At 48.4% G+C, this 12,763-nt stretch overlaps 1 protein-coding gene across 3 annotated transcripts in view; it reads right to left on the bottom strand.

The window, feature by feature from the left end:
- Ube2f (ubiquitin conjugating enzyme E2 F (putative)) overlaps positions 1 to 10,027 on the bottom strand; it is a 52,487-nt gene extending 42,460 nt beyond the window's left edge. For all 3 annotated transcript variants that reach the window (XM_004662278.2, XR_006636757.1, XR_006636756.1), the window contains exons 1-2: positions 9,912 to 10,027; positions 5,246 to 5,379 (exon numbers count right to left, since the gene is read on the bottom strand). In XM_004662278.2, the coding sequence (XP_004662335.1) occupies positions 5,246 to 5,363 (118 nt within the window). In that variant the 5' untranslated portion in view covers positions 5,364 to 5,379; positions 9,912 to 10,027. The remainder of the gene's footprint in view (positions 1 to 5,245; positions 5,380 to 9,911) is intronic.
- Positions 10,028 to 12,763: the final 2,736 nt, after the last annotated feature.

Genomic DNA, 12,763 nt, shown 5'->3' with positions numbered 1-12,763 from the left:
AAGTTAAGAAGCTCCTGAGTGGGGCTGCAAAGAGCCACTCCAATTCTCTCCAGAACCTGAATAGAGCTCATTCTAAACCTTCATGCTTCACAGACTCACAGGTGAATGTTCCTGCCTAGAGCCCCTGGTGGCTGACGGGTCACCCACAGTATGTGGCACTGAGTTTATAGGGCAAGCAAGTAAAAGAGGACACAGGCATTCATGTGTTACATGACACACAGACAGACATGGAGGCAGCTAGTCTGCCCAGAGAGAAGAGCCACCAGACTTCTAGCATGATGGACTAGGGGCCCGCTGGGCTGGAATGCTGATACCACTGAACAGCCTAGTCAAGCCCCACTAGAGAATGCAGATTGTCCAGGAACCCAACTCGTGAGAGTTAGGCTAGACAACACCCAGACACAAGGATGGCTGAGCATCTCCAGGAAACTCTGTGGCATGCACCTCACCAGTTCCAGCTAGAGGGTAACCCCAGAAAGCTGAGGGGCTGGTGAAAGGACAGTGCAGCCAAGGGGAACACTTGCCATTGTGATGGGTGTCCTTGGCTGGTCACTTAAAGGCAGGCCAAATGTGAAGCAGGACCTGGACCTAGAGTGAATCAGGGAATACACCCTCCAAGTGTCAAGAACAAGGGGACTTCCAGTCTTTTTTCCTGCCTCCTTAGTTCTTAGAGCTACACCACAGATCACAAGGTAGAAAACCAACTAAAAACACTTGTTTTTTCCAGTCAGTGTTTGTGGTCTTTTCCTTGTTCTTTAAGATGCCGCAGTGCAGATGACAGCTGCTGTGACCACTGCCCAGATGCCCTGTCAATGGGATTGTGGGCACATGGCATCTGGCAACTGACCTGTTCTAGAATTTTGTGTCTGCCCCCTTCTGACTGCAGGCAGCGCAGGAAGCCTGACCATCTCGCCAGCCTGAGGGCGAGCACACCTGGAGCGGAGGCTGTAATGGGCCTTCTCCTCAAAACCTTTGCCCCTCTGCTGCCTCCACCGCCCCCACAGCTTGTACCAAGGGACTTTTTTTTAATTTATTTTAGAGAGAGAAGGGGCATGCCAGGACTTCCAGCCTCTGCAAACAAACTCCAGATGCATGTACCACCTTGAGCTTATGGCTTTATGCGGATCTTGGATAATCAAAACTGGGTCCTTTGGCTTTGCAGGCAAGCACCTTAACTGCTAAGCCATCCCTCTAGCCCCCAAGGTACTTCTTTTTTTAAATTTTTTGTTTGTTTATTTTATTTATTTATTTATTTGAGAGTGACAGACAGAGAGAGAAAGAGGCAGAGAGAGAGAAAGGAGAGTGGGTGCACCAGGGCTTCCAGCCACTGCAAATGAACTCCAGACACATGCTCCACCTTGTGTATCTGGCTAATGTAGGTCCTGGGGAATTGAGCCTTGAACCAGGGTCCTTAGGCTTCACAGGCAAGCACTTAACCACTAAGACATCCCTCTAGCCCCCAAGGTACTTCTTAATAACTGCTTAGCAAGGCAAACTCCCTGCTCCCCTTTCTGGGAGTAGAGCCTGTGATATAAAGTCTCAAGGACACAATGACACAGTTTTTTAACAGCCTGTCCATTCTCATGAATGACATCCTCAAGGAGCTCAAGCCATGGCCCAGGACAACAATCAACTTGCTCAACAAGACTCTCAAAGATGCCTGAAGAGGACTCTCACATGATCACCTGCTTCTAACTGCTTTGCCATCGGCCTGACAGCACAGACTCTGCTGCCCTCCACAGCACACCTCACCAGCAAAACTTCCTAGAGGACTGAAGGCCATCCACATAGATGAAAGGATCAACACAAAGGACAAGCCACACAAAGCAGCGTCTGAGGTGAATACCAAGTGACCTTAGCCATCAGAGCATCCACATTACACTGAGCTGTAGTGTTACCAAGATCAAGTGGTTTGCACCCCAGGAACTTGACAGCAACCAGTGCCCAGGGAGGATGCAAATGGGGATTCTGCACCACTCCTTGGGTCTCCCCAACATCAAATGACCTCAACTAGGACTTGTCAAGCAGAAAAAGAAAAAGGCATCTGCCCTCCAAGTGTTTCACAGTCCAGTATGAGGGGTCTCAGCTCCTCTTGGGTCCAGAAGACCCTGGAGCCATTTGAAAGCTTCCAGGTAAAGAATCTTTTCTGTGGATTTACATACATTTCTAGTCAGTGGACTGCGTGGTAAGTCTGCCCCCCAGAACCTGCCTCCCCCCAGGCTTGGGTCTGGACACGCTGCCACAAGAACAGCTTTTTAACTTCTCTGAGTCTCAGTTCTTCAGCTGTCAAGACACCTACTTGACAAGGCTCTGCAAAGCTCAAACAAGAATTACCCCTCACGTGCCTACTATGGTCTGAAGGTGCCCTATATCCATGCTACAACCTAATCCTTACTGTGGTGGTATTAAGAAGTGGGACCATGGGGGAGGTGATTAAGTCACGAGGGCTCTGTCGACAAGAATGGATTAGTGCCTTATAAAAGGGTTTAAGGCTCTTTTCTCCACTCCCATCTGTCTGTGGGGGGTTGAATATAAAATGTCCTTCAGAGGCTAGTGTATTTGAACACTTGGTCCACAGCTGTTTGAGCAGGCTGTGGGACATTTAGGTGAAGCCTTACTGGAGGAGATGTGTCATGGAGGTGGGCATATGGTATTATAGCCTTGCTGCTCTCTGTTCCCTAGCTCTCATCCCCTCCCTCTCTGCTTCCTCCGTGTCCCTGTGAGGACATGACTAGCTGGCACCTGCTCCTGCCATGTCTTTCCCTTGATGGACTCTATGCCTTAGAACCGTAAGCCAAATTAAACCCTCTGCTTCCATAAGCTTGTTCTGGTTGGGCAAGAAGGCAGCTGAATTTGTCCCTGAAGACCAGCATCCCTCCTCTCCTAGGGTATAGAAACCTGGCTTTATCTTGGAAACTGAGCAAATCCTTATCAGATACCAATCCTACTGTCTGTATATTGGGCTCCCAGCCTCTGAAACCATCAGATACAAATTCCAACTTCTTACAAATTACCCAATCCAAGGGCCTGGCTGTAAGTGCTCAGTGCACTAAAACTACCATTAATCTTGATGACAGTCGGGTGATGGGACAGCCTTTGTCAGTGTCCACCACTCTTCCTCAATCAATACCCAAACCTTCCCCACTGCAACAAAACCCTCTGCTCCAAGTCCTATTACAATAGCCCCAACTCCTCTGCCTGGCTTGCCTGACTCTGAAGATAGAGCTCCAGGCTTGAATCTGAGAAACTCAAATGCTAGCAGGCTCACTCAGTGAGGCACTCCAGCCTCATAGCATGGCCCCTTCAGTGCTTTAACAGCAACACTCCAATGCTAAGGAGACTCAGGGGCAGGAGTGCACAGGGAAAAAGACCTGTTAGACCTCCTCAAACTTGCTGCCTTTTTGTCTCATCCCTTCTTCAGCTTAGCAGTTATCTGTGTCTGAGAAGGCCCATCAAGATAAATTTATACACACTAGCTTTCTTGTGGAAAGACTTTCTCGGGACATACAAATGCCAGTCCTCCCTATTGCCCACCTAACACAACAGGCAAAAAGGAAATCCTAACACTACTAACCCTTTCTTTACTGTCTAGCATATAAAAACATGTAACTAGTAATCCCAAAACCTGGAAGACCTCAAGTTCAAGAGCAGCCTAGCTACACAGTAAGAACCTTTTTGAAAAAATTAGCAACTGGGCTTGAGAGATGGCTTAGCAGTGGAGGCACTTGCCTACAAAGTCTAAGAACCCAGGTTCAATTCCCCAGTACCCACATAAACCAAAAGCACAAGGTGGCACACAAGGGTCTAGAGTTCCTTTGCACTGGCTAGAGGCCTTGGCACACCCATTGTCTCTTTCTCTAATAAATAAATGAAATATTTTCTTTTTAAATCAGCAATAAAGCTGGGCATGGTGGCACACGCCTTAAATCCCAGCACTTGGGAGGCAGAGGTAGGAGGAGCACCATGAGTTCAAAGGTACCCTGAGACTACATAGTGAATTCCAGGTCAACCTGAGCTAGAGTGAGACCCTACCTCAAAAAATAAAATAAAATAAAGTAAAGCCAGGCACGATGGTGCATACCTTTAAGCCCAGCACTCAGGAGGCAGAGGTAGGATTGCCATGACTTCAAGACCACCCTGAGCTGAACCCTATCTCAAAAAAAAAACAAAAATAGGGCTGGACAGATGGCTTAGCAGTTAAGGTGCATGCCTGTGAAGCCCAAGGCCCAGGTTTGATTCTCTAGGTCCCACATAAGCCAGATGCACATGGTGGCACATGCATCTGGAGTTTGCAGTGGCTAGAGGTCCTGGCATGCCCATTCTCTCTCTCTCTCTCTAATAAATAAATAAATTTGTAAAAATATAAGTATTTTTTAAAAATCAGCAATAACGAGAAAAACAATTTGCTATAAAGTAAAAAATGTTGCAAATTATAAGCTACTTAAAGAAAGCAGATTGCTTCTTCATCTTTAGTAGACTTCAAAACCTAGACATGTTTATAATATAACATGTTTATAATTAAAGTAAAATGGACACATAAACGTACAACTGAGTGTAGACTTGCAAACACACACACACACTCACACGTCATAGAAACCCCTTGCCACAGTTTTTTTTTAACCAACATGGATACTGGGAGTGACTATAGTCCTAGGACATTTTAATCATATGAATTCTAATAACAGAATTATAATACACATTACATATTATATAACCATATCCATTAGAATAAAACATAGTTCATATTAGTATATATAGTATATATTGGTATAATATGTAAAATACATAATCCTGTGAATTATACAGACAGAAACACGATTCTTTTATTAATCCTATGAAGACAACTAGCTTTGCACTGTTTCCTGCATGAAACAGTAAAGGATCCTAAAAGATCACCTTATTCTGATTGGAAACTACTGCTATACTTCCCACAGGGCAGAAGGAGAGAGAGGAAAATACCCGGAGCGTTCACATCTCAGGGGTGCCAATTCCTTCCACAGCACTTACATTGGCAGACTCAACACAGAATGTTTCTAGTCCATCGGTCACCAAGCTTCTAATGCCATCCCTGCGCTATTCCAATCCTACACCCCCGACAAGGGGCAAGTCCTTCACTGTGGCAGGCAGCGATACTTTTACTTCTTCTCAAACAGGCATTTGCATTTGCATTCAGCAGTGGGCTGTTTTACACGTCTTCGTCCCCTCCTTCCAGGCAAGCTGTGCTTGCTGTTACAGGATGGATTACCTTTCACCAGCAACTTGTCTCTCACAGAAACCCTCCGAGTGGAGTCAGACGCAGCGGCAGATGTCCGAGGCCCTTTGAGACCGTCCTCCCGCTTCAGTTTGCTTGCCAGCGTTAGCATTCCTGCTGCCTTTCCTCTGGAAGACAGGGGTGACCAGGGTTAAGGACCATTCTCTAGACAAGGGCTACACACTGTAGAAACGGGGGTTTTACTTTTGATTTTTCTCTAAATTTCCTTCACAATGAATTTGCATAAGCTCTATATCATCCTCTGTAAATTTAAGAGTTTAAAGTAGGAATTAAATGTTAAAAAGAACTCACTGGGCACCAAGTAGGTGGCAGACTTCAAGATTTTATGGAAAGCACAGTCTAGTGGAGCCTCCCCAGCTTCTCAGGCAGAATTCACTCCCACCCCCTCTGGGCTCACTGTCCGCTGGGAAGCCTGTCCTGCCCGTGGAGCGGGACTACTCACTCACGAGGAGCAGAGGAACAAGAAAGCGCTGCTGGAGGTGTATACGACACTCGGCCTTCATTCTTCACTAAACAACAGTGCACAAAGCCTTCACACTTATTTATGTTGTGTTTTACTCATATTTTCTACACTATCAACCTCGAAGGTAAATTATAATGCCCCAAACTACATTTACTTTAGTAGCTGCTCCAGCCCATGTGTGTCTAAGGCTGCCCACACCAAACTCTGCAGGAAGGACAACAAAGACCAAAGTCCTAACGGGGACAATGCTACTTACTGCTTGCAATAAGAGTGAAATAAATGCCAGGGTGGTTTTTTTTTTGTTGTTGTTGTTGTTTAAGCTTTCTTTTTTTTCCCCCCTAAGAAAAATTGTAGATTCACAGCAGTATTAGGCAGAAGGTACAGACATTTCCCATGCACCCCCAGTCCCCCACCCTTCCTGCAGTGTTTCATTTGTTCTGACTGATAAGCCTACATGGACACATCAGCATTAGCTGGAGAATAGTTTACATTAGGGATGTCACCAATCCCAACAGAATCTGCCTGTTTCTAACACAAACTCTGATTAATACCTTGTAATTTACACCCTTAGAGAGGGACTCCAACTTTTTTCAAACTATTTTTAAAACTCAATTAACTAAGCCAGGCATGGTGGCACATGCCTTTAATCCCAGCACTTGGGAGGCAGAGGTAGGAGGATCGTCATGACTTTGAGGCCACCCTGAGACAACGTAGTGAATACCAGGTCAGTTTGGCTAGAGTGAGACCCTACCTTGAAGAACAAAACAAACCAAAAGAAAAGTAATTAATTAATTTGAGAGAGACAAAGGTAGAAAGTGAGTGGGAGAGAATGAGTGTGCCAGGGCCTCTACCTCCTGCAAATGAATGCCAGATGCACGTGCCACCTTGTGCATCTGGGTTACGTAGGTCCTGAGGAATCAACCCTAAGTCCTTAGGCTTTGGAGGTAAATGCCTTAACAGCTAAGCCATCTCTCTAGCCCTCCAATTTTTTTGGATTAAGGATAAAAAAATAAGTTATTAGTTCAATATTTCCATAATTTCTTTTACTGTTTTAATACAATTTCCCTTCAATACTACTGGTAAGCTTTCAACAGAAAATGATATAAAACTTCCAGGTGAAAAAGCCTGATCAAGGAACAGAACAATGAGTTTGAGGCTAAGACTCTGAAAGCTAAAATACAATACCCTCTACTCATTAGTATTTTAAACCTTTTTTGGTATGTGTGCTATGGTGTATGTAATGTGTAGTGTACGCATATTAAGTGCAACTGTACAGGACCCTGTGCAGAGGCTAGAGGACCCCAGTGCAAGGGCCACCAAATACTACCTTGAAATGGAACTTGGGAGGCTGAAGCAAGATGGCCAGTTTGAAGCCAGTCTGGGCCACAAAGGAAGGCCATGACTCAAAAACCAAAATAAGGAGCTGGGGAAATGGCTTAGTAGCTAAGTTGTTTACCTGCAGAGCCTAAGGACCCTGGTTTGATTCCCCAGGACCCACATAAGCCAGATGTATAAGGGGGCCGCATGCGTCTGGAGTTCGTTTGTAGTGGCTGGAGGCCCTGGCCTGCCCATTCTCTCTTTCTCTCTATCTGCCTCTTTCTCTCTCAAATAAATAAATAATAAATTATTTAAAAAAATAAGCACACCAACCTACCAAAATAAAACATGCATAAGCTCCTGCCCTGGAACAACAGGTTCAGAGGGTGCCTTGTCCAAGCCCACTCAGCTGCTAGAAGCAGTCACTACAAAAACACTAGTTTCCTTTGGGGGATGCATTCTGAGTGTGGTCAGGGTGGTAGGGGTATACGCACACATTAAGACTGACCAATCACATACTTGATAGACAGTTCAATTATAGATCAATAAGGCAGACAATCAGTGAGGACAACTATCTTGGTTTTCTTAGTCCCATTCTACTAGGCCTTCTCAGGGGCACCATGTGGATGGAGGCTTGGCCATCTGTGAACGCACTCATCTTCAAGGCTTCACCTAAGCCATGGGAACTATGGTTCAGCTGGTGAGTCGCCTCACCTCACCTATGGGAGCTTTTGCTCACAAGCTCCCAGAACAAGAGAACATCCACAGCCACATTCTCCTGGTTCAAGCTCCCAATCCCTCAGCACAGTAGTGCTTACCACCCCACCCAAGTTTACCACTCTGTGCCCAGACCTGAGCACAGTAGTCCTGCCACACCATCAAGTTTGCCTGATAAGGCGCCAAGAGATGACCTGCCACCCGGACATCAACCAACCACACCAGGATCACCAGTTTCTCACCCTCTAGCTGACTTCAGTGAGGCAAACAGGAAGAAAAGTGAAAGATAAATGCAATGTACACAGCTTAGCAGCCCTATGAGGAGCTCTGTGGAAAGCTTGTGCCAGGGTTCATGCTGCTCCACGCCCTTCTCCCTGAGGACCTGCACTGACAGAGCTGCTCACGGACACGTGGCAAGCACAAGCATTCGCTGAAGATTCAACACCACCACCACTGCTCAGCCTGTGCTTAATGCTTTCACCCCTCACACCACACTGAAGTCCTATCTGCAAGCAGAGGATGGGTGCCCCATACTCTGGCCCACAGAAGAAGTCGATATGGCTGGCCACCTTCAGTAAGCTTTGTGGCCTTTCATAAAACACTCTGGGCAACGACTGGGCAAGGTATAAAAGAAGACAGCACTGGAGCGTGTTGACACCTTCAGAGAACCAGTATGACATTTACTTTCTAACATGCAATGAAAGGATGTATTAGCCTCCAGTCCTCTGTGTCATTATCACATGCCGCTCAAGGAACAAGCCAAAGGCTTGGAAATGTTTCCGTAATTGGAAAATTAAATCTATACAAAGGGATCAAACAAAAGTAATTATTCAAACTACCAAGGGAGTAGCTGATGGGCTGGTCTAGAATGGTCTGCAGTTCTCTTTTCCCTCACCAACAAGCCCCACGTCTTGAAAAGATGGCTTAAAACCAAACTTCTCCTTTCTCAGAAATTACACTCTGACTAAGGCTGTATTTCGGGAACAGATCAGCTATTCTGAATACCATGTTGGATCTCTAAATTCCACAAGTTGTAATTGGCCCAGTTCAGTTCCTCCTCTGGGTGGGACCTGCTTTCAGGCCATCCAGAGGATTGCAGTGTGTTATTTACCAATCTCACCATCAAGTGGTGTTTACTCAGCATTTCTGTCCTCAGTGGAGAAATCAGGCCAGGTCACCTGTGCAGGGAGGCACACTAGGGGCCAGTGAGCTTAAGGTGAGAAGCAACCCTCAGTTCCTACTATGGAAAAATCCTAATCCAAACAGAAAAGATGGTGTGGCAGGTCACTAGGGCATAATCAACTTCCTTAGCCCAAGGAACCTGATCGGGACCCACAAATGTCCACACCCCATTACTGTATGGCATGCCTGTGCCCAGAAGTCCCCAGCTATCCTGGGTCGGCTTGGCTGACCCCCTTTGGGGCCAGCCCCTTTAACTGTCAGTACCCTCTCCCTTCCTTGAAATGCAGGTGTGTCCACCCAAATGAGGGTCCAGAAGCCCCACACCCTTAACCTGGGGTCTTGGGGCGTGCCAATCCCTGTCCCACAGCTGGGATACCCAAGCCTCGGCCCTCTTTCTTCCCAGTCAGATCAGACGCCTCACTGCTCATTTCTGGAAGCTTCGCTTCAATCTGAGAGCCAGATCTGGAATGTCCCCCTTACTCTCACTACCCACCCCAACCCTTCCTAAAGGCAGAGTCCTATACAGAGGGTCCCAAGGTCTCCTCGGAGAAGCCTTCCCCCGCCACTGCGACCCACGGATGTACAGTCCCGCCAAAGTCCTCCCGACAGCAAAGGAAACTGAGTCCGCGGAGGGCAAGGCCACACCCGGCGCGTACGCCCGCAGCCGCAGGTCCGCACCGAGGGAGGCCTGCGCCCCTCGGCGTCCGCGTCCACACACCTCCCGCCCGGCAGACCCGCGCCGCGGCCTCCGCGATCCGCCGCCCCGGCCGGGCCAGGCGGAGTGTGACCTTGCGGGGTGCGGCTGCGGGCGGCGGCCCCTCCCGGCCCAGCCGGGCCCTCGATGCTCCGCGCCGGCGTCCAGCCGCCACTACGGCCGGCTGCCCCGCGAGGCCCTTCCCGGTCGGGCCGCCCTACCTCGCGGCCCCGCCCGGCGTGAGCCCCGGCGCCCGCGCCCCTCACCTGGGCACCCCGAGTTAGGCGAGGCGGGATGGTGCCCAACACCATGCCCGGCCGGCGGCGGCGGCGAGACGCGGGCCTCACAGCCGCACCGGCTCCCGGCGGCGGGACCGGAAGTGGCGGGGCGGGGACTCGGCTGCCGCCGCTCCATCAGGCTGCGGGCACTTTAAAAAAAAAGATTCAAAGCTGTGAAGAACTTTATTTGCCTGCTGAGGCGCGAACACGGCGCGTGGGCGGGGAGGCCGCGCGATCATTGGCCGACGGCACGGCTTAGGGGAGGGCACAGTATACACGGCTCTCGCTGATTGGTCAGTCGCGGTCAGGGCGGCTCCTCCGAGTGTTTCCGGAGCCTGCGCTCCCGAGCGTCCGAGCGCATCCATTCATTCGGCTGCGTGCCGGGCACTGGGCCCTAGGGACACCGGCGTAGCGGACCCTGGAGGGGCGCAGGCAGGGAACGGACAGTTTCTGGTGTGGGGGTGCCCTCTGTGTCCAGCATCGTGCCCTAACGCAAACTACCGGACGGGCCCGCCTTCTGCAGTGCAAGGGTTAGGGGAAGGAGGCGTTCATGTGTGCCAAGGGCACCTGCGGGTCGTGGAGGCACCCGCCCTGCCCTCGGCTCATCGTTGTTATAACTTATCCTCCTGTCGTCTTTAGGAATCTGCTTCAGGACTCAGGTTGTGTCTTACTGGTAGGAAACGTGCTTAGCATAGGTGAGGCTCTGGGGTTCTGTGCGCTGCACCGAAAAGAATCTGTAGCAGTTATTGTCCTACTTCTGGCTTGCGGAGCTCACATTGTTGGGTCCCTGTGTGATCGCCCATGGCCTACTTTGGAGGGACTGAAGAGGGTTGCTGAAGGACTGTGTCATTGGTTCACCACAGGACCGAAGGCCAAGGAGCGTCTATGCCGGCTGCTTTTTGTTGTGTTTGTGGTGCTGGGGAATTAAACCAGAACACATGGAAAACAGCACATCCGCAGCCCCGAGGATTTATTTTCTTTTTCTTTGATTTTTGAGACAGGATCCCTAGTCTAGGCTGACCCTTAACTCAATCTAGCCCCAGGCAGCATTGGGGGCAGGAGACCACACACAACCTCTTAGGAGGCCTGTTACTTTGCCATACCAGAACACCATGCTGTAAACGAAGGGAGGGATGATTTATTATGGCTCATGGTCACTTGGCCCCAGCACTTGGAGCATCTGGCAAGACAGAACACTATGGCAGGAAGCCTGTGGCAAGTAGAAAGAAAATGAGTAGAAGGGGCAGGCTTCCTTCAAGTACACTCAAGGGTACCCCTCCTTTCTTAACAAGCCCTCTGCAAGTTTCCAGCCCCTCCCTGTAGCCCATTAAGGTGAGTCCATTGCTTCACCTAGAGATGAATTCAGAGCCATGTGACCCTGTCACCTCCCAGAGGCTCCACCTTTGATCATTGCTGCTCAGGGGACCACACCCTCAACTCACACTTTGCTGAGGGCGGTTCAGATCCAAACTGCACAGGAGGGCAGTGGAAGTCCTTAAAAAGCCCAGTAATGCCACTGCTGTCCCAAAGAGGTAAATCCAAAAGCAGGAAACGTCCTGGCTCAGAAATACCCACTGTATTATTTAGAATAGAGAAAACTTGGAGGCCATGCCATGCTGGGCATTAGGGAAATGATCAGCCAACTTACCGGAACATTATGAAGTCATTGCATGATTATTATGCAGACTATGTGGAGCCATGGAATTGCTCGTTAAATTAAACACATACCATTTAGATTGCAAATCCCATGTAACACTTCTGAAACAGACAAATATATGGTCAGAAATTAGCAGTGAATGAACAAAAATGAGTGCATGTTCTATGTAAAGAGGGTTTGGAGTGAATTTTCTTCTTTTCAAAGTTCATTTTGTTTATATTGTCTTCATAATGGTATTTAGTTTAGGTGGGTTTTTTTTTGGGTTTTTTTTTTTTTTTTTTTTTTTTGGTTTTTCAAGGTAGGGTCTCACTCTGGTCCAGGCTGACCTGGTATTAACTATATAGTCTCAGGGTGGCCTCGAACTCTCAGTGATCCTCCTACCTCTGCCTCCCAAATGCTGGGATTAAAAGCGTGCGCCACCACACAGGCTAGTTTTTTTTTTTTTTGGAACGACTGGGCTGAGAGTGTAACTCAGTAGTATAGCATTTGCCTGGTGTGGTAAAGCTCTGGGTTCAATTCCCAGTCTCCCCCACCCCCCATCACAGACTCACAGTTCTTATGTCAGAGAAGTCAATTTCAGCTAGTTGTGGAGGTATCTTCATGTAATCCATGCACTAAGAAGGCTTGGGAAAGGAGTCCTGTTAGTTTGAGGCCCATCCAGGGTTCCTTAATGAATCCAGCCTAAACTGCATATAGGAAGATTGTTTCCAAAGAAAGAAAGAAAGGAAAGTGGGAAGGAAGATAGGCAGGAAAGAAAGAAGAGAGTGCTTCTCATGCAATCACTTGTTCTGGGAGTGAGTTACAGAAAGGTAGGAGAGGTGCATGGCTTCCTTGGACAGAGTCTAACAAACGGGCAACCCAGGTCATGCTTCTGGAGCCTTCTAAATTCCACGCGGGCAGAATCATTCTCACATAAATGCCCATCAGGGATTTTTGGAGGTGTGCTTTGGTTTCGATCCAGACAGCAATGGAACTGCTTACAAATGGGCCGTAAGTTCACAACCTCATGGTCCATTCAATGAAATTGTATATGTACATTTTCTATAGGAAAAATCACAGGACTTCCAGAGGCTGGGGTTTGCCTCTTGGGACATAGGGGCAAGAGACAAGGAGGAAAGAGGATGGAGAAGCCCCTCAGCATGTTACCTGATGTTACTGTGCAAGTTCTGGCCAGCTCTGTATT

This window comes from Jaculus jaculus, chromosome 4, assembly GCF_020740685.1.
Source record: "Jaculus jaculus isolate mJacJac1 chromosome 4, mJacJac1.mat.Y.cur, whole genome shotgun sequence".
Lineage (NCBI taxonomy): Eukaryota > Metazoa > Chordata > Mammalia > Rodentia > Dipodidae > Jaculus > Jaculus jaculus.
This window is presented reverse-complemented; position numbering and strand designations above follow the sequence as displayed.